Genomic DNA, 27,546 nt, shown 5'->3' with positions numbered 1-27,546 from the left:
GGGTCGCCTCCCCAACCAAGCTGCCAAAGACAGCCAGCCCCCTTCGAAAGCTCGAGCGGCCGGCCTGGTGCGGTCGCCCCCACCCAAATTGGAGAAGCGGAGGCTGGCTGGAGCCGCTGGGACCGCGCGCCCAGTCCGCGAAGCAGCGGCCGCCGCGGCGCCGGCTCACATCCTCCGAGGCGGTGTCAGCGGGGCTGGCGGCGCGGGCGCCCCTACTCCGGCCGGGAGCCTTGACTCTCGGGGAGCCCGGCATCCCCGCGCCCGTGGCTGCTCCGCTGACCCGGGCCGCTCCGCCGCGCCTCCCTCCCCCCTCCCTCCCCCGCGCCCCGAGCCTCGGTCTTTCTCTAGCTCAGCCCGAACCGCGGCTGCCGGAGACCGAGCGGCTGCCCTTCTCGCCGCCGCCGCTGGGGGACTGGCACCACTGGGTCCTAAAGGGATCGGATTTCCGGGGCCGGAGCCTGTGAGCCCTCCCCTTCCCCTCCCCCCTGTCGCCTCATCTCTCCTACTCATAGTTGGCGGACAGCCTTCCGCAGCTCCTCGGACCTTGGCTATTCTTCTTCAACCCTCCCATCCCAAACTCGGCGGCTTTTCACAACCCACATAGGCGTCCCCTCATTTAACCCTGGGGGGCGGGGAACCATCCAGACACAGCCGTCTGGATCCTGCCTGGCCTGATCCTCCCCCAATATGAAGGGGTTCTGTGAGGAGGAGCCCTGAATCACTCACTCAAAGGTCCTTAGAGTGTTCAGGGTTATCAGCGTCAAAACTGCTGGGTGCTAGGTCAAAGCACATATTTCTAGCTCCTTCCAAACTTAGGGCAGGGGATCTCAGAGGCAGGACCTGGGAGTCTGCATTTTAACAACTCCCTATAGGGCACTTTTTGCATCTTCCAGGATGTAAAACTTTGGCCCAGGATTACTCGCGGTGCTGAGGAGAAATGAAGAAAAGGGGGGTTTACATCACCCAAGTGACAGGAGATTTCCAAAGCTCCCTTTGCCGTTGAAAGTCTTAAGATGGTGCTCTTCACCTGCCCACTCTTTTTTCAGGCTTCGAGAGGAGTGGCGAATCCTGGCCTTCATAACCTGCCAGAAAACCATCTCTCAAAACAGGAAGAGTTGGGACGGGATTGGGGGGTGTAGGAAGGAATGATTCTAGAGGCCTGGGACCAAAGTTTCCCTATTGAGGGGGGGGGGTACGTTAATCTCAGCATTTGCGAGGCAGAGGCAGGCAGATCTAGAGTGCCAGGACAGAGAAACCGTGTCTCGAAAAAGCAACAACAACCAAGTGTGTGTCCTAACAAATCCCTTCTTGAAAACTCAGCTTCTTTAGAGTTCCTTCATTCCTCACATACACAAGGGACCTGGTGTTGCCCATTATCCCTCCCCAGTTGCCTGGAACCTGGCAGTGAGGATCCATCCAATATTCAGGTCGAATTGTGTGTGTTGCTTGGGTCTGTAGATCCCAGGAACTGAGGAACAGAGTGGACACTAGGACCCAGAGAACAACTCAGGCACAAAGCCTCTCCGCCCCCCCCTCCCCTCCAGCTGCTTCCTGCATCTCAGGCCTTCCTGCGGCCTCGGCCTCCTCCCCCCGCCCTCTTCCCCTCCATCCTCTTCCTCCTTTTCCCATTCTCCCACTCTCTCCCGTTGGCCTGGCCGAGCTGGTGGAGAGAGCCCTCCTACCTTTCCATTCTCGGTGTGTGGGTTTTGTGGGACACTAACCCATAGCACGTGCAAAAGAGCTCAGTGCGTGGGGGATGGGACGTGGGGAAACCGCTTGGGAACCCTGAAGATTGGGATGGGGAGGAGCCAAGAACCACTGGACTGGCTCCCTCGAGTGGTGTGCCAGGAGAGGGAAGATTTTGGCTCTCATCTGGAGCTGGACTTCAGGCTTTCAGATGCCCCTATTTTTGCACAGCAGGCAGGAGACTTATCCCTCCCCAGTTCCGCACTTGGGGGATCTGTGCAGGGTAAAGAAGCCATCCAGGTGCCTCCTCACCTTTTGACCCTTCATAGAAACCCTCTTTCCTGAGCAAGCTTTAGGACTTGTTTCCAAGTTTAAGTCTAGAATTTGAACCCTCCACCCTACTCCCGACTATGGCAGTTGGTTGGTGGTTTTGTTTGTGTGTGTTTTGTTTTGCTTTTGAGACAGAATCTGGAGTATCTCTTGCTGGCTTTGAACTAGCCATTGTAACCAAGGATGACCTTGAACTTCTGATCTGACTGCCTCCACCTCTTGAGTGCTGGAATTACAGGCTTGAGGATCTTCCCGGGCTTCCTTGCATGCTAGGCGTGCACTCTAGCAACTGAGCTATCTCCAGCTCCCACTGTGATAGTTGGGCGATGCCCTGCTGTTCACCCTATTGCTTGCTGGGAATTTGAGCCTTGTGTCTTTACAGCTCCTGTGTGGATTGGGGGAGGGCGCAGGCCCCTGGGTGTTATGCCCAGAACCTCCCACACCCTTTGTGGTGAGTCATCTTTACTGGTCCCAGCCCAAGGGGTCTGTGCCCACACTCAGAGGCCAGGTGGGAGGAGGAGTTGAGAACCAGCTGTTGGCCCCTTCCCCCAGCATCCTTGGCAGAAATTTAAGATGAACTGGACTTAATAGGTACCCTCAGGTTTCCCTTGTCGGTAGTTTCTCAGAGTGAGACCTCTTTAAGGGCTTTGGGATGTGAGAAAGTAGAGTGAGCTCGGAGCTTGGGTGACTGAGGCTAATAAGGAGAGATTATTATTTCCTGGGCTTCTGTATGGCAGAGCAACAACCAAGCTGGAATTTTACCATCACTCTTTCCTTAGAGTAAGGCACCAAAACAATCTGCTTATGATTGTTTGCCCCTGCCCCTATGGGTGGGGCACGCAATGTCACCTCCTCCATCCAGTCCCTGCCCAGCTGAGGTAAACTTTCATTCCTCAGGCCATAATGTTCACCTATTCCCACCTATTTGGTATCCCTGGATAATTTAAAACTTTTGATCTCCCCAGGACCTATGTGGAAGGAACTTTGATGTCATGGCCGCTGTACTTGGTGGTCTTGGGAAGGAAATTCCGTGCCTTTGCCCTGTGTGGGGGTAGGGGTGGAGTGGTTCCCAAAGTTGAGCCAGGATTCAGGTCCTGGTTGTACCACTTACAGTCTGTGACCTTGTCATGTATCTCTTTTGTGCTCTGAGGGATAAACTGAGGACTGGGAGAATTGCCAGCAGCTTCGATGTTTATGGCCAGGGGTAGGGGGAAGGAGATGCCTTCCCAGCAATGGCCAAATGGTGGGAACTGTTGCACTAGGCGATAATCCTCCCTCTCTCCTGGATAAGCCCTTCCTTGTTTTCTCACACCCCATCTGATGAGGCCCCTCTGGGAAGGTGCTCTGGGACGTCATGCCTGGAGGCTTGTTGGCTTTAAATACCAGGTATAACAGCAAAGATGGTGATGAAGACTGGTGGGGAGAACCTGATGTACGATAAGTTCCCAGCCTTCAGCACCCTGGGCTGGGAGCCAAGGCTGGCTGCTCTTCCCAGCATTGGGCCTTTGAGACAACTTCTGACAGTAGTTTTTGTTTTTGTTTTTTTTTTTTTCCTGGCCACTGTCATCAGAGAAGAAGCTGCCCTTTGCCTGGTCTATGGTAAGTCCATAACATTCACCCCAATGCCTCTATGTTGTTGGCCTTGAGCTAGTTCTGGGATCCAAGGAGGATATGCTTGTGTTCCCACACTTCCAAACAGGAGAGCTCAACTCTAGCATAGCGAGGCCCTTGGATAACCTAGTCACGGGACAGGAAGGCACAGGGGACAGGAAGGCAGGCATGAGCAGGTGTTCACTGTTTTAGAGACCCCCGCTAGGTTTTGCTGGTCTGAGTCCTGGCTCCTCCCATTTGCTAGATGGCCTTGGGCTAGTCATTTTGGATCCCATACTTGCTAACATGCTCAACTTGAATGTCTGAAATCTTCTGACCATGGATGACCCTGGGTGTCTCCTATTTCCTGTGTAGCACAGAATAAAGCAGGGCTTTGAAGTCAGACCATTTTTGTTAGAACCCGAAAGCTGTCACTTCCAAAATCAAGGACTTTGCCACATTTCTTTTTCTGTAAGCTGGAGATAATACACCAAACTCAAGGAGCCGCTGAGGGCACTAAATAGATCCTGAATTCAGAAAGCACAGAGGTGCTCAGAGTGTGGGCTGTCCCCGACTGCGACTGCACGTGGATTGGAGCATGTATGGGGGCTGCACATGAAGAGTGTGGGCAGGTGTGTGGCTGCGAGTGAGCACTGGCGCTTGCAGCTCAAGTCTATTTTCATGAGACACTGGGCCTCTGCTTTCTTTTCATGGTCCGTTATGTGAAATTCTGGTATGTAAGCGTTTCTGCCCATGGCTCTTCCAAATCTTTGTGAATAGTTTCTTCTTGCTGTGGTGGAGAGTGAACTCAGGGCCTCAAGCATGCCAGGCAAGTGTCCTGTCACTTAACTTCATCCTCTGCCCTGAGATCGGCTTTTTGAAGGTGACCTCCCTTCTAAACTTTTCAAGGGATCTTTTATTCCTGCCTCTTGGTGTGCCTCAAGTCTCTCATTGCATCTGAGAAGAGGACCTGTGGGGTCCTTCCTTCTTCCCACAGCTGGGAGATTGCTACTGCCTTTTATTTACTTATTTTTTGGGCTCCTGGCTTTCTTCCCATCAGTCTCACACTGTACTCTAGCATCCCTTGTAAAGTTAACATGCTTCTTGGAGACCAGGGAGGCATAAGTGTGTGTGTGTGTGTGTGTGTGTGTGTGTGTGTGTGTGTGTGTGTGTGTGTGGGGGGTGGGGGAAGGGATGAGACACAGCAAAGATTTCTCCAAATCCTCAGTCTTTTTAAAGGAAAGCCTATATTTAGCTGGGCTTAGAGGAGCCTGTAAATATGTATTTTGCAATGTCGTAGTTGTAGCCATGGAGCTCTAGAGACATGCAGAGAGGTCAAGGAAAAAGAAAGAAAGGAAGAAAGAAAAGCAAAGATTAGGCAATATAGTTTGTTACTAGCAAATCCATGGAGTTTCTATTGCCTGCTCCAACTGCTAAGAACTCACATTTCTGTGTTTTTGATGGCTACTATTTTTCATCTGCTTTCTGGACCATGTGCAAGGAAGAGACAACTTTCAGGCCTAACCTTCTCTGTTAGGCCTCTGCCCACCATCTCCCGTCTGACTGGCTCCACCAGGCTCTGCTGGGCTCCCATGCAACCTGGCACAGTTCAGTCCCCAGAATGCCAGTTTTTGCTCCTCTACCTTAGCCCCTTGCTCTTCAAGTAGCCTGGGGGTGGGGGTGGGGCAGAGAGTGGAAACGAGCAATCTTATTAGTTTGGGGCAATTCTACCTCATAGAACTCTTATTTTCTAATAATTTTTCTTTTTCTTTTAGTTTGCAAATTTTCTTTGAAAATAAGGAAAGTTCAGAAAACAGCATCACAGCAGAATTTACAAATGTCTGTATTGGGTCATGTTTGCTTCAGGTTTGTCCGTATAAATGATATTAATTTGGGAGGCTGGGGAGGTGACTTGGTTGCTGGTACACCTGTTGTGCAAGCATGAGGGCTTGAAGGCCATCCCAAGAACCCACGTGAAATTCAAGCCAGGTGTGGTGGCACATGGTTGTGATCCCAGAACTGGGGAGGCAGAGAGAGAACCCTTGGGGCTCAGAGGCTAGCTAGCCTAGCTTACTTGGGGCTAGTGAGAGACCCTGTCCCCTCCCCACCCCCCAAAAACCTGCAAAACTGTTTTCCATCTTCTCTAATGGAAACTCTGTCTCCAAGCACAGTAACTCCCTACTCCCTCCCTCTGCTGTCCCTGGCAACCACTTGTATCTGTGTGAACTTGACTCCTCTGGGTACCTTATGTAAACATCACACAGAATCTGTCCTTTTGTGCCTGGCTTGATTTTGCCTGGTTTACATAAATTGTAGCAAGTGCCAGCCCATAATCTCACCTCTTCCCATGCATTTCCATATTCATGGGAACAGCAGTGCTTTCTGAGTCTCCACAACCTGTGTAACAATAGCAAGTACTGTATTCGCCATTTGTACCTTCGCCACCCAAGATTTCTGACAGTGGGTCCTGATGTGTACTTCTATCTGTGGTTTGCACAGTCTAATTTCTGCTCCTCATTTTATCATGTGAATAAGCCACAATGTAGCTGTGGCTGATTCACCTGCTGACAGTGTTTGGGTGGTGTCTGTTTTCTAAGAAGGGTTGCAGTGAAACATCCTGGGATTTTATCTGAACCCATTCAGGATGTTACCTAGAAGCAGAAAGTCAGGTCTTTTGCTTGGGTGGGAATGTAGCCCTGTGGTAAAGCACAGGACCCTGGTTTTGATGCCCTACACTGAAAAAAAAAAAAAAGCCAAAAACAAAATAAAAACACAGGTAAAAAGCCCAACAAGAGAGTCTGGTTCAGTCAATAAAGTACTTCCCTTGCAAGCCTGAGGACCTGAGTTTGAACTTTGAACTCGGCTGTCACTGCCAAGATGTTCTTTGGAGCTGATGAATCCCCATCTACCACCAACTATAAAAGACCACATCTTGCCAACGTTTGCTTCCCCCGCCCCCTTTTGAGGCAAGGTCTTACTATATAGCCCTGGCTTACTCAGAACTCACTATCTAGACTAGGTTGCCCCCCAAATTCTGCCTGCACTTGCCTCCTAGGCTGGGATTAAAAAGGTGTATTACTATGTCCAGCTTCTACACTTTCTTTTGTGTATATGTGCACGTACATGATGGGTGTGAGCTCTCGTATGGTGGTTAGAGGACAAGCTCAGTGTCATCCCCGCCAAGGATGTCTACTTCTTTTGAGATAGGGTCTCTCATTGGTCTGTAGCTCACCGGTTAGGCTATACTAACTTAACTGGTCAGTGTACCCCAGGATCCTCCTGTCTCCACCCCCAGTTTAGATTGCTAGCATGTGCCACCATGCCCTTCCCCCACTCTTTGAAAAATGTTAAGTTCTGGGGATTGAACTCAGGTCCTCAGGCTTGCAAGGGAAGTACTTTATTGACTGAACCAGATTCTCTTGTTGGGCTTTTTACCTGGGTTTTTATTTTGTTTTTGGCTTTTTTTTTTTTTCAGTGTAGGGCATCAAAACCAGGGTCCCGTGCTTTACCAGAGGGCTACATTCCCACCTGAGACTTTGACTTTTTTTTTTTTTTAATGTTTTTTCGAGACAGGGTTTCTCTGTGGCTTTGGAGGCTGTCCTAGAACTGGCTCTTGTACACCAGGCTGGTCTCGAACTCACAGAGATCTGCCTGCCTCCGCCTCCTGAGTGCTGGGATTAAAGACGTGCACCACCACCGCCCAGCCACCGGAGACTTCTTATTTTTGCTAGTCTGCTGGATATGACATAGCTCACCTTAATGTGCATGTCCTGACTGAGGTAAAGCATGTTTACTCGGCTCATTGTCCATCTGGGTTTCCTCTGAACAAATCACTTCAACTATAATTTGCTTTTGATGAAGGCTATAAAAAGCCTCCATGTAAGGACACCCCTGTCAAAGCTGGAGTGGCGGCACACACTGTTATCCCTAGTGCTGCAGAGGTGGAGATAGGCAGACACCTCCCACCCCTACCCCAGGAGCTCACCCGCTAGCCTAGCCTAATCAGTAAATCCCAAATATCAGTAAGAGAGAGACTCTGTCTCAAAAAAATGAGATGGATGATGGCTGGAGAGATGGCTCATTGGTTAACATCACTTCTTATTCTTCCAGAGGTCCTGGGTTCAGTTCCCAGCATCCACATAGTGAGTGGCATACAGTCATCCATAACTCCAGTTTCAAAGACCTCTCTTCTGACCTCTGTGTGCACGAGGCACACATGTGATGCATGGACATACATGTGAGGAAAACATTTATCCACATGAAATAATTCTGTGCATGCTCGGGGCATGGGGGGGGGGATTCCTGGAGTTGGTTAATTCAGGGACTCAACTGAGATATCAGGATACAGATTCTTTCATCTTTCTTTTCCACGTTCCTTTCAGGAGAGTAAATGCCACTCATGTGCTAACACTTAAGATGTTAGCTTGTCTCATAAACTGCCCCCCACCCCCCAAAGGTTCTAAGACTGCTGCTTCAACTCCAGGTGTTTCCTATAAGCAACAATGTCGAGATCCCGGAGACTGAAGACTGGGAGATGCATTTCATTTTAGAGTCTCTCTCAGAGCCACTGCTTTCCTCACATCAAACAACCTCCCTTTCCTGCTTGGTGATGTCTCTACACGTCCACACCAAAACCAATTGTTGGCCAAAGGAACAAAATCATTACTGTATTTTGACCAATTGTAGTTCATGGATGAGGCTAGAGAAGGGCCACCTGTCCCCAAAGCCTGACAGCCTGATGCAGTTCAGTGTTCTATGATGGAAAAGGAGACATGATGCCATTTAAAAGCACAAGATGCCTTTTTTAAAAAAAATAAAGATAGGGCTCTGCTGTGTGTGTATCATCTCTGGCTGGCCTCAGACTCACTATGTAGAGTATACTGGCCTCAAATTCAAGAGATTGGCTATCTCTGCCTCCCAATACTGAGATTAAAGGTGTATACCACCATGCCTAGCCTTGGTCAGTTTAAAAAAAATACTTTTAAGCTGGGCATTGGTGGTGATGGTGGTGGTTTCAGCACACACCTTTAATCCCAGCACTTTCGAGGCAGAGGCAGGCAGATCTCTTGAGTTCACCAGGCTACAGAGGGAGTTCCAGGACATCCAAGGCTGCACAAAGAAGTTCTGCACAAAAAAAATCAAAAGAAAAAACTTATTTTTAGTGTCAGGAATTGACTTGGCACATGCTAGGCAAGCATTCTACCACTGAGCTACCTACCTATGTTTTGAGACTGGGCATTACCACTTAGACAAGGCTGGTTTAGAATTCCCAATCTTTCTGCTTCAGCATCTAGAGCATCTGAGTTCTGGGAGGTCTTTCTATATTCTAAATACTAATCCTTTATCTGTTTTATGTGTCCCCAACAGTGCCACCCAGGCTGTTCCATCTTTTTTAATTTGTTCATAATGTCATTTTTGTAATAGAGGCTGGGGGGCAGTAATATAATAAAAATCAGTCTTTTCTAAATTATGTCTCTTACGTAAGAACTGTTTTGCTACTCTCAGTTTGCCTACATTTCCTCCTAATTATTTTAAAGTTTTGTTTTTCACTTTTAGATCTTTAGTCCATCTGGAATTAATATTTATGGACAGTGTAAAGAGGTTTCATATGAAAAGCCAATTGTCCCAACACTTTTTATTGAATGGACTGTTCTGTCTCACTGAGTTGCTGTGCCACCCCAACCATAAATCAAATCCCCGCATATACTTGGCTCCATTTCTGGGCACTCTGTTCTATTGATCTCTTTGTCCAGCCGGCACCAATACCACATTGTTTTAATTACTATCACTTTCAAAGAAAGTATTGGTGTCTCTTTGGGGCAGGTCCACTTTCTTCTTCCGCATGGTCTGCCACTTTCTTGGCCCTCTGCTGCTCTGTATGAGGTTTAGGAGAGTTTGAGGCTTCTGTGGAGAGGCTTCATGGGCATGCATGGAATCAGCTGATAAATTCGCAGAGAACTGTCTTGGAGACTGACAGTGAGAATTCTCAAGCTTAAACTGATCCCTTCACTACATCTCCCCTTTTAGACTATAGTATAGTGCTTGGTTCATAAATATCTTGTAAGCTGGGCGTAGTGGCCCACACCTTTAGTCCTAGCACTTAAGAGGCAGAGGCAGGCAGAACTCTGTGAGTTTGAGGCCAGCCTGATCTACAGAGTGAGTTCCAGGACAGCCAGGGCTACATAGAGAAACCCTGCCTCGAAAAACAAAAACAAACAACCAAACAAAAAGTTAAAGCTTGCAGTTCTCAAATCCTGCTGATGGGCTGCCCTGGCCAGCTATTGCTTTGCGCTGTCGGTTATAAAAAGCGCTCTCCTGAGCTTTACAGTTTACAAAGCACTTTGCCCTCTATTTTCTCACCGGTCTTTTTTTACCTCTGCTTTAGAGAGGGAGTAGCTCAGTAGCAATGTCCGAGGCATCCGGAACAGCCCCTACCCCCCTTCTCTGCTTCTCTTTTAATAGAAGAAATTTGTCCAAGAACAGTCTGGCACTCCGGTTTTAACGCTCTTGGATGGTCACCCCTTGGGGGACCTGAAGTCCACTTATGGAAAGGGGATGCAACTCAGCTGGGAGAGTGAGCTTGCCTAGCATGCACAAAGCCCTGAGCACTCTGCAGCACCACCACAGGCGAGAGGATGGGGGAATTCAAGGTCATCCTTAGCTACATAGCCAGCCTCGGCTCAGCGAAACCCCTTTTCAAGAATAAGACAGAACAAACATTAAACGAGGGGGTCAGGAAGACGCACGAGGTCTTCAGGCTGGTGTCCCCAGAAAGTCTGTGAGGTTGGTGGGGGAATAGAAAATGCCCTTGGAAACCAGAGTGTTGACAGATGACCGGTGGGTGAGGAAGGGTGGGGAGGTGAGTATTATTTCCAACCACCTACCCCTACATGAGTCCTTCTCCCTGTAAGTAAGTACATTTTCTGGACAGGGAAATGGGCGACACACGCGATAGGCTCGTGGTCTTGGGCGTCCTCCTGGGTCGCTCTGATAACTGCCGGGTCCAGCACGCATGCCCCTTAAAGGTGGTATTTTCCCATCCTGGAAGCTGTTGCTGCGCAGGCCTCGCTCCTCCCAGCAATCCACTCCCAGATCCGTCCTTACGTTGCGCAAGCGCAGGGAGGGCTGGAGCCTGCGAACGCGCCCTCTCGTGGTGGACTGACCCCGTCGCATTCTTTGTTGTTGCTCTGGGGGCGGGGAAGAGGAGGGAGAAAGATGTGGGTGGAGTCTGGGAGGCAGAAGCGAGAATAAGATTACAATGATGAGGATGCCTTTCCTTTGTCCCTCACAAAGGCGCATAATATGTGTTTCGGATGCAAATAAAGAAATATGCTCCTTCGAGATCAAAAGGGAGACTAGAATAGAATGAGACTGTTGGGGAGATGATGCTTCCACTCATTCGTTTCATTCATTCATTCATTCATTCATTCATTCATTCAACATTCTCTAGGTTGGACAGATGGCATAGGAAGCTGGGAAGTGGTCGCTAATGTGGGGGTGGGGGAGGAAAGAGGCCCTGCTAGCAAAGAGCAGGGCTCGGTGGCAGGGGGGAGGGGAGCAGGGGGACGCTCCAACTGAGCTCACAGTGATGAAGCTGAGAGAGGCAGAGACCTGACCCATCCCGGACCACATGCTCTATCTGATGAGGACCAAATAAATAAATTAAAAATGGAACACCCTGAACACCAGGAGGGATGCTGTTTGTGATGGATTGAAGCAATCAAATATTTTTAAACCGTAAAGTAAATGATTATACTACTAGCGGAAACAAAGATGGTAATTGGCCACAGTTTGGAGGATGCTGGGGAGTCAACCCATTATTTTGAAACCAGTAAATTTAGATATGAAAAGAGTCTAACACTTATACCCTTTCCTATAGGAACTGTGCCTCCTGGAAAGCAAATCATGAGGGCAATTTCCTTATCTTGCTATATTCCAACTGATGAAAGAGAGTGACGAGATTTGAGTATCGCCATTTTGCAGAACAACAAAAGCTGTAATGCCAGCAGCACATACTCCAGATGAAAAGCCTGTCCCCATCTATAAAGTGGGCTTGTAGAAGAAAGATCCTCAATATGACCCAGTCTCTAGATCCAACTCTACAGAAGATTACAATGTCCAGAGAATTCCATTTACGGATGGTTCAGAGGTGGTGGTGGTGGTGGGGGGTATGGTAGAACACCAGGGAGATGCTATCAGCAAATCTAGAGTGTGAGCAATTGCAGAACTGATCTGGCTTCTTCATAGTTGAGAGGGCAAGAGAAGGGAAGGAGGGAGAGAGGAGAGAATGGAGGGATGCAAGGGATGAAAAGAGGAAGAGATGATGGAAAGCATATAAAAATGCAGAAATATTTAAGTCTACCAAATTAAAGTGTATCCACCTATTTGGATCCTAACACAAATACTTTGCTTAAAAACAAAACAAAACAACAAAAAGGAAATATGTGTGGAGTGTTGTGATACACCACCTTTAATTCCAGCATGTTGGAAATTGAGATATGATAGTCACCAGTTCCAGATCAGCCAGGGCTACAAAGTGAGACCCTGTCTCTAAGAAAAGCAAAACAAAACCTGAAATGAGGGCAAGTACCAAGACCTGAGGCTGTAGTCCTAGGTATTTGGGAAGCTGAGAAGGGGGACTCCCTTAAGCCCACGAGTTTGAGGTCAGTGTTTTACAGAATAAATAAAGATTAAATTTACAAGAAAATGGAAATTCAAACCGTGGAAGTTTAATAACTGGTAATCCTCTGTCATTGTGTTTAGAGAGAATGTCTTTATCTTTAATAGATATGTTGAGATACTGACAGATGAAATTAAATGGAAGAGGGAACCTGGGAGACAGGAAGAGATTGGCCAGGAGTTGATAATTGTTGAAGCTGGAGAATAGATATATAAGGGCCCATTTTATTATTCTGTGCACATCCAAAATTTTTTTCTAGGCTGGAGCGATGGCCCTCCTTTTTTTCTTTGAGAGAGGGGTCTCACTATGTAGCCCTGACTGTCCTTGAACTGACAGAGATCTGCTTGCCTTTGTCTCCTCCATGCTGGAACTAAAGGAGTGAGCCACTACTCTCAGCTTCAGTTTCCTAAAAAGAAAAGAAATAAAATAAGCAAAAAGTCTAAGGGCTCTGCGACACCTCTCCAGTCCCTAAATCCCAACAGATGGAAGGTGTTGTAACGATGCAGCCCTGACATGGGAGTTCTGGGGGCCTCCAGTGGATTCTGGGGACAGTCCTAGCTCTCCTGAATGGGGGTGTTCTTGGGGAAGACCAGAAGAGAAAAATGGCTGTAGCTTTCCCATTGAGGGAGGCTGGCCTCTGTGGGCCTTGTGTCTTTGTGAGTTGGTAACACTAGGGCACACTCTGCCTTAACACAGCTAAGGGTGTGAGCAAGTGGCACCAAAAATAGCAGTAAGGCATCTGGGGAGGGTGTCACACGGGAGGCAGGGGCAGGGCGGAGCCATCTGCCAGCTCTGCTCCCGCCCACTCTCCTATGCCTTCCACTCTTGCTCTGCCCCAAAGCCCTTTCCTCTTTCCTCCATCTCAGAGAGGGCAGGAGATGGCAAGGTGACCTGGGGACAAACACCTGCCTGTGGAGCCTGAGTGGATGCTGACTCTGGAAATTTTGTGACTCTCCAGGGGCAAGCAGGGTGGTCATGTGGGAAGAAACATAGGACAAGACAAATCCTGCCCGCTAGTCACCTGAATTCAAGCCTGACCCAAGACAGGTCCCAGACAGCCTTGCTTGGACATTCAGGGTGAGGTGAGGTAAGAAACACATGAAACTTAAAGCCATGCCTTCCAAAGACTGTGGAATGCTGGCAGTAGTGGGCCACTATTTCTTCCTTGGTGGTGTCCACCATCAAGGTACATCAAGAAGGGAGCTGGACACAGGGCTATGTACTTTCTGAGCATTCGATCAGCAGCAGCATGGCTTTGGAGGAAGTTAGAAACTGCCATGACTCAGTGTTATCAACTGTAAAATGGGACTACAGTAACATCTGCCTAATGGCATTTATGAGTATGAATGGGTCAGTGTGTGCATGGGAACCTTTTGGCACAGAAGCTAACAGGCCATCTGACCTTCCCACCATCACACCAGCCCCAGCCAGGCAGGATTTTCTCATCTCCGCATGATATAGGTGGCTGAACGCATGCTGCCATTGTTTTTCTTTTTCTTTTTTCTTTTTTCTTTTTCTTTTTTTTCTTTTTTTTTTTTTTGATTTTCCACAGTGGTGCCCAGAGGTGAACACTAATCATGCCGTTTATAGCCATGAAAACAGGCCTAGAGAGGGCGAGTGACTTAAGACCATATCTGCAGGAACTAACTGTCAAACTGGGACTGGAAGCCTGTGCGGTTAGCTCCAGCTACATGAGCCAGAGAGCCTCTTCTCTGCTCACCTGTCCCCACCTGGCTGGTACCATCTGGATGCTTTCCATGCAGGCCTTCACTTGGGAGATGCTTGGTCTGGGCCTCAGACTGGGGGAAACAGTTAAGGAAGTTGTCAACCAGCCCCCTACACTTACTAGTTGCTAAATCCCATGCCAGGTGCAGGGACAGGAAGGAGGTAAGATGAGGAGAGCAGAACACTGTTCCACACCATGATGCTGTGAGGCTGAGTTGACACAGAGGGGCGTGTGTGTGTGTGTGTGTGTGTGTGTGTGTGTGTGTGTGTGTGTGTGTGTGTGCTCATCCATAAGCAGCCAGCCTAGAAAGAGGAGGGACAGGGAAAGGCTTCAGAGAGGAGGGGACATGTGCGTACAGTCTGGCCAAAGTCTGCTCAAGGGATAAGGCAGGAAGGGACTGCCAGGCAGAGGGAACTGCTTGGATGGATGCCAGGAGATTAAGAAGACATAGTAAGCTAGGCAAGAGCAGAGGGAAGGTCAGAACCTGGGGTGGGTGGGGTTCTAGACAAAATGGCCAGCTAGAGGAAGGGCCAGAAAGTCATCACCTGGAGAAGAGCTGGGAACTCAAGGGCAATGGGGATCACTGAGATTTTAAAAGGGGCGTGGCTCTGGAGAGATGACTCAGAGGTTAAGAGCACTGGTTGTCCTTGTAAAGGACCTGGGTTCAGTTCCCAGTACCCATCTGCTGGCTGTCATGACTCCAGTTCCAGGGCATCTGGCTCCCTCTTCTGATCTCCACTGGCAGCAGACATGCATGTCATCTATAAACACACATGCAGGCAATCACTCACACATACAAAATAAAAACAAATCTTCAGCTGGGCATTGGTGGTGCACGCCTTTAATCCCAGCACTCAGGAGGCAGAGACAGGTGCATCTCTGTGAGTTTGAGGCCAGCCTGGTCTACAGAGCAAGTACCAGGACAGGCTACAAAGCAATACAGAGAAACCCTGTCTCGAAAAACCAAAAACCAAAAACCAAAACCAAAACAAAAAAACAAAAACAACAACAAAAAACAAATCTTCAAAATTTAAGGGCCCAAATAGCCAGATTGGTGGCTCAGTAATTAAAAGCACTGTCAGTTTTTCCTTAAGTCCTGAGTTCAGCTCCCACTCACATGACAGCTCAAATAGATTACAACTGTAGACTTGTGGATTCCAATGCTTTTCTATTTCGTGCAGGCAAAACACCCATATGTATAAACAAATACATTTTGGGTTGGTATGGTGGCACACCAGTTTAATCCCAGTACTTGGGAGGCAGAGACAGGCAGTTCTACAGAGAGAGTTCCAGATCAGCCAGAGCTACTCAGAAAAACCAAAAAGAAAAAGAAAACATTCTTAGTGGAGTGGAGGCTGGTCGTACTGGGAGCTCTGAGGGCAGATGTGTCCCAGGGTCCTGGGTGGGCATGATGAGCCAAGCCAAGAGGGTCTTGGGCCCTTTAACGAGCTGGCTGGGGTGATAACTTCTGTATACACATCGACTACCTAGTGAGACCCTGCCTCAAAAAAAAGGAACATCCAGAGTGGTGGCACATGCCTTTAATCCCAGCACTTGGGAGGCAGAGGACGGGCAGATCTCTGTGAGTTTGAGGCCAGCCAGGTCTACAAATCGAGTTCCAGGACAACATAGAGAAACCCTGTCTCAAAAAACAAAACAAGTACAGCAAGCCTGTGTGTAGATAAAGTTTCTATTCTGCCTGGTCCCTCAGCCAATTAGCCCCAAATAAGTACACAGAGACATATTAATTATTAAACTGTTGGCTGATGGCTCAGGCTTCTTTCTGGCTAGCGCTCTCTTAATTATTAACCCATAATTACTGATCTATGTATTTTTACATGGCCTTATCTTATCGAAGAAGGCTCCAGCATGTTATTATTCCTTTAGCGACTACAGGGCGTCTCTCTTGGCAGCCTCTCTCTGCATCCTCTCCCCAGCCTTCACCTATGCTTCCTGCCTGGCTACAGGCCAATCAGTGTTTTATTCATCCACCAATAAGAGAAACATATATGCAGAAGGACATCCCCCACCACCTGTGATTGTTGCCCAGTTGATGGAGTACTTGACTAACATATACAAAGTCCTGGGTTCAGTTCCCAGCATTGCGCAAAGCCAAGCATGGTGGCATATACCTGTCATCTCAGCACTCACGAGATGGAGGCAGGAGGTTAAGTATAAGTAGTTCAAGGTCATCTTCACTACATAGCAAGTTTGAGGCCGGCCTGGGCTACATGAGACTGCCTCATAAAACAAAAACAGGGGTAGCTCAGTGGGTAAGAGCACTGGCTACTCTTCCAGAAGAGTTCAACTTCTCGCACCCACATGGCTCACCACCATCTGTAATTCCAGTTCCAGGGGATCAGATGTCCAGTTCCCTCTTCTGACCTCTGGGAGGCACTGCATTCAGGTGATGCACAGACGTACGTGCAGGAAAAACACACAAACACAAAATAATAAAAAGGAACAAGTAAAGTGCAGAACACTACATCAAATATGCAACATTGAAAAAAAGAAGCACACCCAGGCCAGCCTGGTCTACAGAGTGAGTTTCAGGACAGGCTCTAAGCTACACAGAGAAACCCTGTTTCGAAAACATTACAACACACATACACATACACACACACACTGTGGTCACCAGGAAACAACTAGGGGAACACTGCGTGTGAGGACAGTGTCTACCCCAGACTCAGTGCTCACTCTGGGAATGGAAGGAGGTGGCACTCTGGGCAAGGCTGTTCCCAGCTGCTCTGACACACCTCCTCCCCCCCTTCCTGTCCCTCCCTCCTCTGCTCCAGCCCCTGTCTCTGTCACTCACAGGGCTGGCTAGGCTGGGGCAGCTATGGCAGCAGCACTAACTTGGATTCCTCTCTTTGTGGGCAAGTTGGGGATCTTCTTCAGGGGGAGGGACAGGATAAGGGGTGGAATTTAGGGGTTGTGAGGTAGAAGAATAGGGGGGTCCTAAAAAGAGGGGTTTGGTGTGGATGAAGTAGGGACTAGAGGGTTTTGGGGGGTGGTAATGATAGGCAATCAAGGATCCAGGGGCTGGGAACTGGGCTCTGGAGGATGGGTACCGGCGATTTTGAGGGCAGGGGTGTCCTAGAACCCTGGGTGGGCATGACAGGACAAGGGAAGCAGGCCGTGGGCCCTTTAATGAGCTGGCTGGGATACTACCTCTGGCAGACCAGGCTAAATTTGGCATTAAGAGGGAAGGCAAAGGCAGCCTGAGCAAGTCCACTTTGCTGGGCTCCTATTGGCCTACATTGCAGACCCTGTTCTGTGTTCTTCTCTGGGAGTTGGGAGCCTCAGAATGGCTACCCCCTTTCTGAGGGTCCTCTCTACCCCTAGTCTCTCTGATATTCAGCATGGGGTTCTTTCCCAAATAACCTGGAAACACACAGCATACCCCTTTCTCAGCCAGACATCAGTCCCCTCCCACCGTGGGCCTAAAACATTGCGTAAAAAGATGGCTGGGGGTCGCTCCCATGAATCCAAAGCCAATAGAAGTCTGGGGCTTGTCACTCCCTACGCGATGCAGCAGAACAGGGTCTGCAGTCCACCATGGAGCCAGCCAGGAGCCCTCAGCTCTCAGCACAGCAGGAGCACTGTGGAGAAGAGAGCTCATGCCCTGCCCGTGACTGAAGCTCTGTATTTGGGGCTTATGGGGTTCCCACAGGTCTTCTGGCAGGGCCGAGGGACACCAAGGCCCAGCAGACAACCTTATACCCACTTGTGGGTCGTGTTTTTGTACATCCCTTGGAACATGCCTCCTTCCTGCGCCTCCCAGAACACATTGGTAAGAGAGGGACCAGATGGGTTGGAGTGAGATCTTCTGCCCTGTCTCTAATTTTCAATACTCTCTTGTTTCTCCCATCAGCGGCGCCACCTACTGTCCGACTCACCTACCAGGCCCACCTCCAGGGACATCCAGACCTGCCCCGGTGGCTGCGCTACACACAGCGCAGTCCCTATAGCCCTGCCTTCCTCTATGGTACTCCCACTCCAGAAGATCGTGGGCGCCAGGTCATTGAGGTGCCAGCACAGAGACACCCAGACCCCCTGGGGGTGGCCACTGGGGCCTCTAGGACTGGCCCTGCCAGTGGGATTGGGTGTTGGTGCTTGTTTATTTACATGTAATTTGCATACACTCCATTAGTGCCTGCTTCACCTTAGCCCGCTCCTCAGCCCTCTTTCCACTCCCCAGGTCACAGCCTACAATCGAGACAGCTTTGACACTACTAGACAGAGGCTGCTACTGTTGATTGAGGACCCCGAAGGTACCTCCGTTCCCATTCCACTCTTCTGCTGGTGCCAATCTTGAAGAGTCTCACCTGGGAAAGAGAGTGTAGGGAAGCAGCGGGGAGCAAGGCACTCTGGAGAGGGGGCACCAGGGCAGATGTGTCTTGGTAGCTTTAGGGAAGGAGCTCTGGACTGAGGTCTGTCCTTGGCTGTGTTACTAACTGAGCTGCCCACAGGCTGCAGGGCACTAGAAAGCCGTTGACTGAAGTGTTGGAGAAGGAAGCTTAAGGCCTATGTTGTGTGTAGGCTGTCGGGGCAGAGGTGGTGTAGGGAATATTGGCACGCTTGGCGGAGGCCTAGGAAGCACCTGGGGAACTGAGCACAGAGTCGGGTGCAGTTGAGAGCAGACTTGGCCTCCCCAGGTCCCCGGTTGCCATACCAAGCCGAATTCCTGGTGCGCAGCCATGATGTAGAGGAGGTGCTGCCCTCCACACCTGCCAACCGCTTCCTCACTGCCTTGGGGGGACTCTGGGAGCCAGGGGAACTCCAGTTGCTCAACATCACTTCTGCCTTGGACCGTGGAGGTCGTGTCCCTCTTCCCATTGAGGGCCGGAAGGAAGGGTAAGGGGGCAATCCAGGAGGGCTTCCTGGTTAACTGGGGAGTGGGCAAAAATAGCCATCTCCCCGATTTCCTGTTTACCACTGTGGCACACCTTCATCACGGTCATCTTTTCTCCTTGATTTACAACACTGCCCATTCTCTGCCATCTCCTTCTTGGGTTCAAACCTTCATTACCCTGAACTGTGTACTTACTGATACCCCATGAGGACATATTTAATCCTTCTGTTAAAAGTCATTTCTGGGGTGCTAAAGACTGGGGTGCTCTAACTTGGTCTCAGGTCTTAGAGGCTGTGGCCCTCTCCCACCAAGCCCTGATGTGTCTCCCATGGGTCCTTGCCTACTGTCAGGCCACCACCACCTCTCCCTGGCAGAGTGCTGCTCTGTCCACTTCCACTATGTTGACAGTGGCTTCTTTCTGCCTCAGGGTATACATCAAGGTGGGCTCTGCCACACCCTTCTCTACCTGCCTGAAGATGGTGGCATCACCAGACAGCTATGCCCGTTGTGCCCAGGGACAGCCTCCATTACTGTCCTGCTATGACAGCTTGGCACCCCACTTCCGTGTTGATTGGTGCAATGTGTCTCTGGTGAGCAGGGATCCTGGTACAGTTCTCATCAAGTCCTCTCCGTCTATCATTTCTCTAGTCCATATTTTTTTCTGTAATAGGGTCAGTTTGGGTCTCAATGGGGACACACACACACACACACACACACACACACACAAACACACACACACACACACACACACACACACACACACACACTTGCTTCTATTTCCTGCCACAAGAGGGCGACAAAGCTTACATTACAGTCCACATCTGGACTCCCGGATCTGCTCAGCCTGAAAGCTGAAACTACCAAGCCGGAATTCCAGCGAGGACATCTGTGTGACAGCTCTGTCTGCTTCCGGAGGAAGTGCCACCAAACAAGGCTGCCTGCAATAAGAGGTTCATTGAGGCTCTTGGTGATGTTTCAAGGGATCCTAGAGATCCTGCCTCCCAGGCTGGAGACTGCTGGGAACCAGCAAAAGGGGGGCATCATCAGGGTCCAGTGGTAGCACTGGTGATTGACAGCGTACTGAAGGCTGTCAATCACCAGATCTCCAGCATCTTCCACCACCATGATTCACCACAGGAACAGGCACACCATCACCATTCTGAATTCACCGAGGAAACCACGTTGAGGCAATTCACCCCGGTGAAGCACTAGCCTGACTCAAGAGTTTAGACTCAGGCAGTCCAAACCTAGCACTAGCACTGACCATTGTACATCCCTGCCTCTCCTAGAACTGGCTTCTCCTGGTCCCTCTCATCCAGTGATCATCCTGTAGTTGTATGGGCTAGGGGAGGCAGGCGGTTACATGGGGTTGATAGGTTGGTGGCTGCCAAGTCTCCTGTGGGCAGTGTCTCTGGGTCCATTCAGCTCTTGACTCTACACAGGTGGACAAGTCAGTGCCAGAGCCCGTGGATGAGATGCCTACTCCAGGTGATGGGATCCTGGAGCATGACCCATTCTTCTGCCCACCCACTGAGGCCACAGGCCGAGACTTCCTGGCAGATGCCTTGGTCACCCTCTTGGTGCCCCTGCTGGTGGCTTTACTGCTCACCCTGCTGCTGGCTTATATCATGTGCTGTCGGCGTGAAGGACGGTGAGTGTGCTGGCCGAGGCAGGCAGCGGGCTGGTACATCTAAGGGACCGTCCTGGGAAAGAGGAAACCATACTTCTCAGGGGGTAGGATTCTCAACTTTAAGAGGAATGTGGGGCCCCCTTTCTAAGCAGATGGGGGTCCACTCCTGTTTGGCTTGCAACTAGGAGGGATTCTGAATATAAGCATGGGATTCCTACATGGGAGCTCTTGGGACACCATGGAGCAAAGCCAGACTGGTACTGAGCTCCCCAACCTTCATTTTCCCACAGGCTGAAGAGAGACATGGCCACCTCTGAGTGAGTAGAGCAAAGCTGGGGTGGCTGGATAGGGGCGCCCCCCTGGGTTGTTGAATTGGACCCTTCACTCTCTGTGAGCAGCAATGATCCCTGAGCCTTGGCCCTGGGCTGGCTGGAGGCTAAGTCCATGTCCTGACCTTGTCCTCATGTGTTCTGGCCATAGAAGAGACTGTTGTGGCATAGGGGAAGGGGACCTGCCACTGTACAGAGGAAAGGGCTTGAGAAGTGACAGGAGGCTCCCAGTGTGGATTCTCTTTCCCCTTTCTCCTCTTTTGCTCTTTCTCCTTCCTGTCTCTCTCCCTTTCCTCCACAATCTCTCTTCCCTTTCCCTTCCTCTCTCGCCCCTTTTTCCTCATTCCTTCCCTCCTTTCCTACTAGAAACCAGACACCTGGGTGGCCTCTGATTCTCCCTGTGTTAGAGGATATGGCTGGTCTAGCTGATGGCAATGGATACTTTGACTCCTACCTTATCTTTCCAAACCCATCTTGTTCTGCCTCAGATTCTCCCCATCCATGGCCTCCTCTCTGACTGTGCCGCTCAGCCCCTGTCTTTGTTTTCCAACCCTCTGAACCCCAAAAATTCCAGAAGACGGTTGTGAAATAAGTTGGGCTTTTATTCCCACTTCACTGAGCTTGTGGCAAGCCTCGCACCCCGCCTAACCAGCCTTATTAATGGCGGCGGCATTTGGCCACCCTACGAACTCCCTTCAAAAGCCGTTTATGGCTCTTTCTGGAGCCTACTAGTGACTGGCGTGGTCCAGACTGGCGCTGCCTGGGTTCCTGCCTCCGCCCCCTCCGCTGGCGTCTCTTGGCCTTGCGCTTGGGCTTGAAGGCCTGCTTCTTGCCCAGGCGGAAAGAGCCCGAGGCACCCTTGCCGGTCACCTGCTTGAGCATGCCTTTCTTCAGTAGATTCTGGAGTGCACGCTTGAAGCGCCAGCTGTTGTTGGCCATGTTGTAGCCTGTGGTGGCCACAGCTTTCTTCAAGGCAGCAAGGGACACACGGCTGTGAACTCCCTTGTCAGTCACAGCCCTCAGAATCACCTTGGACATGCTGGGCTTCCGCAGGGTTTGGGGGCTGATGGAGGCCCCAGTCTCACTCTTGCTCCGGTCCCCTGATGTGCTGGCTTCTTGGTCTACAGCCATCACAGCATTTGGGGCTGCAGATGGTGACACCAGCGGTGTGTCTCTCTGCATCTCTCCCCCCGGGGGTGACTGAAGGGCACTGGATGCTAGGACCTCCAGGGTGGCAGCTGGAAGTATCCACTGGGTTACTCTCAGTAGTGGGTGAGCTGTGTTCTGGCTTCTGCTTCCCTCCGAGGCTCCTCTGTAGCGGTCTGGGCCACACCTCCTGGGTGGCCAGAGGGAGGACGGAGAATGCTCACCCACGGTCGGTCGGCCTCAGTAGACTTGTGCTGTGGGTTCAGGGGCCCCGTGAAGTTATCTCTGCTATGACCTCAGGGGGCTATTGTGAGGTGGGCAGAATCCTGTGGGGGTCATAGTAGTACCAATGTCTCTTCGTAGGAAGGTCAGAGGCATCATATAGTGGGGACATCTGATGTGCCAGATGCCCGACAGAGGAAGGCTATAGCTGGATGAGCCCACACAGGGAATGCCCATGCATATATGGCGCATTTCTGAACCAATGAAATATACATTTCTGAGCCAATTCCAGGACTTTTAGAATCCTCACATTTGTTTATTTAGTGGTGCTGTGTGTGGAATCCGGGTTTCACATACACTAAGCCTCCACTCTTTGCATCTTTGTGTCTCTAAGTGGAAAAATGCTAACATTTTGTGTTTATTATTTTGAGACGGGGTCAACTCTTTTTGGGGAGGAGGTGTTGAGACAGGGAGTCTCTGTGTAACAGACCTGGCTGTCCTGGAACTCACTCTATAGACTAGGCTGGCTTTGAACTCAGAGTGATCTATCTGCCTCTGCCTTCCAAGTGCTGGAATTAAAGGTGTGCACCACCACCGCCATCACCACCACTAGAGACAGGGTTAAACTATATAGCCCTTGATGAAAAGGAATTCACCAAGCCAGCCTTAAAGTTGCAATGATCCACCCGCCTCTGCCTCTGATATGCTGGGATTAAAGGTATGTGCCATCATGCCTGTCTACATTTATTTTTTTGAGGAGGAATACTGGCCTCAATATAGCTGAAAATAACCTTAAACTTCTGATTCTACTGCCTTCACCTTCCGAGTGCTAGAAATTATAGGTATGCCACCACTATGGCTGGTGTGGTGCTGGGATGGAACCCAGGGGTGCAGAACTCTTCCAATACATTTTAAACATAAGAATTATACTAATACTTTTTAAACGAAGAATATAATTTTCAGAGTAAAGTGCAATTCCTTGATTTATGTAAATTAATCAGTCTTTCCCTACGAAACTGTTAAAATGCTTTATTAAACTAGGTATGGTGGTCCATGCTGTAATCCCAGCACTGTAGAGGTGGAGGCAGGAGGATCTCCATCCAGCCTCCATTGGAAGCCATTCTGGGTTCCATGAAAGCCTGTCTCAAAACCAAAAAGAGAAAAGAAAGGGTTTGGGTTTTGTTTTTGTTTTTTGAGACAGGGTCTCTCTATTATGTAGCTCTGGCTGTCCTGGAACTCACTATGTAGACCAGGCTGGCCTCAAACTCATACAGAGATGCACCTGCCTCTGCCTCCTGGGTGTTGGGATTTAAAGGCATGTGCAACTATTCCTGGCTGGGTTTTTATGTCTTATATTTGTTTCCACTTTATAGATCTCTTCCACAGAGATCAACAATTTTGACATACATCTCACAAGGGGGATTTTTTTAATTTTAATTTTTATTTTTTTTTGTGGGCTGTGCCAAATTTGATCAGTTGTGCCTCTGGCATTGTGACTTTTCTCTTGTGATCAGTATTTTTTTACGACTTGTAGCTTTCCTGAATCAGCTTGTAGTTCTGATGCCAGGGAGACCTGCTTCTCTCTTGATTGTAACCAATAATTTTGCCCTGTGTTCAGGCAACCTTGGCTGGCCTGAGTTTTGTATTGATTTAATCCTATTAGATACAGTTACTTATGTCTTTTTTGTTTTTTTGAGACAGGGTTTCTCTGTAGGTTTTGGAGGCTGTCCTGGAACTCTCTTTGAAGACCAGGTTGGCCTCAAACTCAGAGATCCACCTGCCTCTGCCTCCCGAGTGCTGGGATTAAAGGCGTGTGCCACCACCGCCTGGCTAGTTACTTATGTCGATGTTTGCCATTTTTCAAATTGGCTACAAGTGGTGATTTTGCTGCCTGGCTGTCACCTGTATCAGATCTGACTGGTCACAAAGTTCTCCAGGCCCCAGTGGCACTGCGGTGTGGGTCTGTGTGGTGGGGGCAGAATGTCTGTTGGTGGTGGAAAGACCTATGACCACATGGGTGTGCATGTGTCTGTGGGCGTGTGTGCCTGCCTGCCCTCCCATCTGCCTGAGCACTAACACCAAGCCCCTTGGGACAGTTCCACTGGGTTTGGTGTCTGCTCTTCTGCTCTTCTTAGGGAGATTTTTACCTGTGCATTACCAGAGTGATGAGACCCAGATGTGGGGCTGGGGGTGGGAAGGGCTGGTTGATGAGGACCTTTCCTGGCATGGGGGACACACCTGCATTACTGGCCCCTCTTAGCATCCATATACTTCTTGCTCTCATCCCTCCAGAGGCTCTCCTCCCCCAGGGATGGGAAGTTGTATTTCTGACAACTCAATTTGCCAGATTCCACAATTAGGAGCTTATCTAACTCTGTCTGGCCTTCGACAGTGACCTCACTTCTGTTCCTGGCCAGTGGGTACTCAGTCCCACTGCCGCTGTTCCAGGAGGCCTGCCTGTCTTTCAGTGGTCTAATACCTTGGGCTCTGCCCCGCCCCCCATGGTTTCTTTGTGTAACAACCCTAGCTATCCTAGAACTAGCTCTATAGACTAGGCTGGCTAAGAACTCACTGAGATCCACCTGCCTCTGCCTCCCAAGTGCTGGGATTAAAAGTGTGTGCCACCACTGCCTGATCTTTTCTTTTTCTTTTCTTTTCTTTTCTTTTTTTAAATGTATATAAGTGCTCTCTGCATGTGGATGGGCCTTTAAGGAAGAAGGCATCAGATCTCATTGGTTGTGAGCTACCATGTGGTTACTGGGAATTGAACTCAGTACCTCTGGAAGAGCAGCCAGTGCTCTTAACTGCTGAGCCATCTCTCCAGCTCCCCAATTCTATTTTTTCAAACCATTTTTTGAGATGGCATCATTGTGTAACCAGAGATGGCCTCAAACTCAAAATCCTCCTGCCTCAACCTCAACCCTAGCAGAAAAATTCATTGTTTACAAAGAAAATTTCTGCTCTGACTTGATGATCAGGACTTTGGGGAAATGCCACCCGACAAACAAGGTGGATTTCTGCAAAGGAGGCTTGAAAACAACTTCCCCTGGAATTCACCACTGGGATGGCTATAGCTTCCTTGGGCTGGAGAGATGGCTCAGAGGTTTAGAGCACTGGCTGCTCTTCCAGAGGCCCTGAGTTCAATTCCCAGTAACTACATGGTGGCTCACAACCATCTGTAATGAGATTTGGTGCCCTCTTCTGGCCTGCAGGCATACATGCAGGCAGAACTATGTATGTATAATAAATAAATAAATCTGAAAAAAAAAAATAGTACCACAGAGAGGTTTAGCAATTTGCCGAATGTCACAAAGCAGTAAGCAGTAGAAGCCTCAGTGAAAGAAAACCAAGGCAAGTCCTGATGCTTTGCTCCTGTGCCGGCCTGCTGCTCAGATGCACTGCAGCTTTCTCCTGTACAACAGAAAGCAAAGACCTAGGTCTGCTACGTGATTAAAGCTGGACCTGAAGTTAGAGTTCAGGAAAGGCCTTCTGATAGGTGTGGCCACTCCCTGCAGTTGGGGTTACTAAGTTGCTGAGGGTCGAGCTGGGAACAGCTCAAGGAACTCTGGTCTGAAACAGAGACAGGGAGGCAAATATGGGTCAGGGGTGGGGCACGGGGAGGGGCATCAGGTAAAAGGAACAGAGATCAGGTTCAAGGAGCCCAGATTATGAGCCCCAGAACTTGGTGGACTACGGGGAAGGCATTTCCCAGAAGGCTCAAGAGCTAGGAGATGAGGGGGAGAGGAAGGAATGGGTCAGATGGCCAGACTAGCATAAGGATGGAGGATGGGGAGAGTCTTGATGTTTGGAATTGGTACTGAGGGAGTTCCCAAGTTCTAGAAGGAGCTGAGAGGACCTTCGGAATAGAAAAACATCATACAGCTGGGGATGCAGTCAGTGGGGAGGGTACTCGTCTAGGACGTGCAAAACTCTGGGTTTGATCCTCAGTATCGCATGAACTGAGTATGGTGTCATGCCCCTGTGATCCTAGTTGGGAGTTTGAAGCAGGAGGAACAGGAGTTCAAGGTCATTCGCAGTAAGTATTGAATTTGAGGCCCCAGCTACCTAAGTCTTAAACAAACCAACCATCCAGAACACTAGACTTATAAATGCCAGCCAGTACCAGTTTCTGCAATTATATACTTCATGTGGTTATCTGCTCCTGCCTTGGCATCTTGTGAGTTACCTATGGTTGGCCACTATTCCAAACACTCAATTGTATTTTCCTTACTTTGCATAACAATCTAGAAGGATAGTTATTATTATCTCCATTTTACAGTTGGAGGAAGTGGAGGCACAAAGGGGTTAAGCCAAGAAAACAGAACTTTAAATCTAGGCTGTCTGTACCCCAAACCTTGTCTCAATCACTGGGCACAAGCAGGCATGAATTCCCCCATTTCCCCCTGCACTTACATTATGTGTTTGCGTCTCCCAGCAACAAGACCTGGTAGGCAGACTGCAGGGTGTCTCTGAGGCAGTGCCAGGATAAACTAGTAGAGGCCAGTTTGTTTGTTTGTAGATTTATTTATTATGTATAGTGTTCTACCTGCAGCTATGTAGGCAGGCCAGAAGAGGGCACCAGATCTCATCATGGATGGTCGTGAGCCACCATGTGGTTGCTGAGAATTAAACTCAGGACTTCTGGAAGAGCTGCTAATGCTCTTAAGTGCTGAGCCATCTCCCCAACCCCAAGAGGCCAGTTCCAAGAGCTGATGATCTTCTGTTTGTGTCTCCAGCATCCAGATGGTTCACCATTGTACCATCCATGGGAATACAGAAGAGCTTCGGCAGATGGCAGCCAGCCGTGAGGTGCCCCGGCCTCTTTCCACCTTGCCCATGTTCAATGTGCGCACGGGAGAGCGGTTGCCTCCTAGAGTGGACAGCGCACAGGTGCCCCTCATCCTGGACCAGCACTGAGAGCTCTGCTAGGTGGGTCTGGCTGAGCAGTGCCATCCTCTAACCAAGAAATAAGGGAGCCTCTCTCTCAAGACAAGGGCACGTGGTGGGATATGGGAGATGGCACTGACTGGCCCATCCCCACGTACAGGGCATTCAGCAGAACTGGCACTGTGTCCACAACTGCCAAGCACTCAGGACTAGAGGGTCAGGATAAGGAAGACAGGGGTTTGGTACCCTCAACCCTCTCCTCTGTCCCCCTCATGCCCTTTTAGTTCCAGTTCCAGCTGCACCACTCAGAGCTGCTGACCTGTGACTGCATCCACCACTGATACCACCAGCTCCTAGTCTACTTGACCTCCCGCACCAGACAGGCAGATGGACGGGGTAGGGAGGGGTGAGGGTGCTGAGGGCCAGCACCCAAGAATAAATACTTGCTGCTCTGTTTGTCTATTG

At 49.7% G+C, this 27,546-nt stretch overlaps 2 protein-coding genes across 5 annotated transcripts; one reads left to right on the top strand and one right to left on the bottom strand.

Moving 5' to 3' along the window:
* The first annotated feature begins 1,560 nt into the window (after positions 1-1,560).
* Sgca (sarcoglycan alpha) lies at positions 1,561-27,546 on the top strand. 4 transcript variants are annotated; one of them, XM_035447205.1, is made up of 13 exons: positions 1,561-1,695; positions 2,399-2,467; positions 3,167-3,402; positions 3,587-3,615; positions 17,686-17,805; positions 17,887-18,041; positions 18,214-18,286; positions 18,671-18,869; positions 19,295-19,457; positions 20,310-20,518; positions 20,788-20,814; positions 26,931-27,123; positions 27,366-27,546. In XM_035447205.1, the coding sequence occupies exons 3-12, from the start codon at positions 3,371-3,373 to the stop codon at positions 27,109-27,111; spliced, it is 1,188 nt and encodes a 395-aa protein (XP_035303096.1). In that variant the 5' UTR covers positions 1,561-1,695; positions 2,399-2,467; positions 3,167-3,370; the 3' UTR covers positions 27,112-27,123; positions 27,366-27,546. The 4 variants fall into 4 exon arrangements, with proteins under 4 accessions (XP_035303096.1, XP_035303095.1, XP_035303094.1 ...); XM_035447204.1 differs by having other exon boundaries at positions 1,583-2,467; XM_035447203.1 differs by having other exon boundaries at positions 1,583-3,402.
* Positions 21,484-24,421, bottom strand: LOC107978355 (spermatid-specific linker histone H1-like protein). The gene is made up of 2 exons (XM_035447577.1): positions 24,342-24,421; positions 21,484-22,162 (listed from the first exon to the last, which is right to left on the bottom strand). Exons 1-2 carry the CDS (start codon positions 24,419-24,421, stop codon positions 21,484-21,486), a joined length of 759 nt encoding a protein of 252 aa, XP_035303468.1.

The sequence above is a fragment of the Cricetulus griseus genome, chromosome 7 (genome assembly GCF_003668045.3).
Source record: "Cricetulus griseus strain 17A/GY chromosome 7, alternate assembly CriGri-PICRH-1.0, whole genome shotgun sequence".
In the NCBI taxonomy this organism is placed as follows: Eukaryota; Metazoa; Chordata; class Mammalia; order Rodentia; family Cricetidae; genus Cricetulus; species Cricetulus griseus.
The sequence above is the reverse complement of the archived record's forward strand: the minus strand, read 5'-3'. Positions and strand labels throughout refer to the sequence as shown.

What these genes read in the sequence shown, in the direction of transcription:
- Sgca (XM_035447205.1), top strand. Translation starts at nt 3,371, where the DNA reads ATGCCTGGAGGCTTGTTGGCTTTAAATACCAG. An exon ending in ATTGAGGGCCGGAAGGAAGG is followed by an intron (nt 18,870 to 19,294) that starts GTAAGGGGGCAA and finishes TTTCTGCCTCAG; the next exon opens with GGTATACATCAAGGTGGGCT. An exon ending in TGCTGTCGGCGTGAAGGACG is followed by an intron (nt 20,519 to 20,787) that starts GTGAGTGTGCTG and finishes ATTTTCCCACAG; the next exon opens with GCTGAAGAGAGACATGGCCA.
- LOC107978355 (XM_035447577.1), bottom strand. Translation starts at nt 24,421, where the DNA reads ATGCCAGGAAAGGTCCTCATCAACCAGCCCTTCCCACCCCCAGCCCCA. An exon ending in ATCACTCTGGTAATGCACAG is followed by an intron (nt 22,163 to 24,341) that starts GTAAAAATCTCC and finishes CTGGCCACCCAG; the next exon opens with GAGGTGTGGCCCAGACCGCT.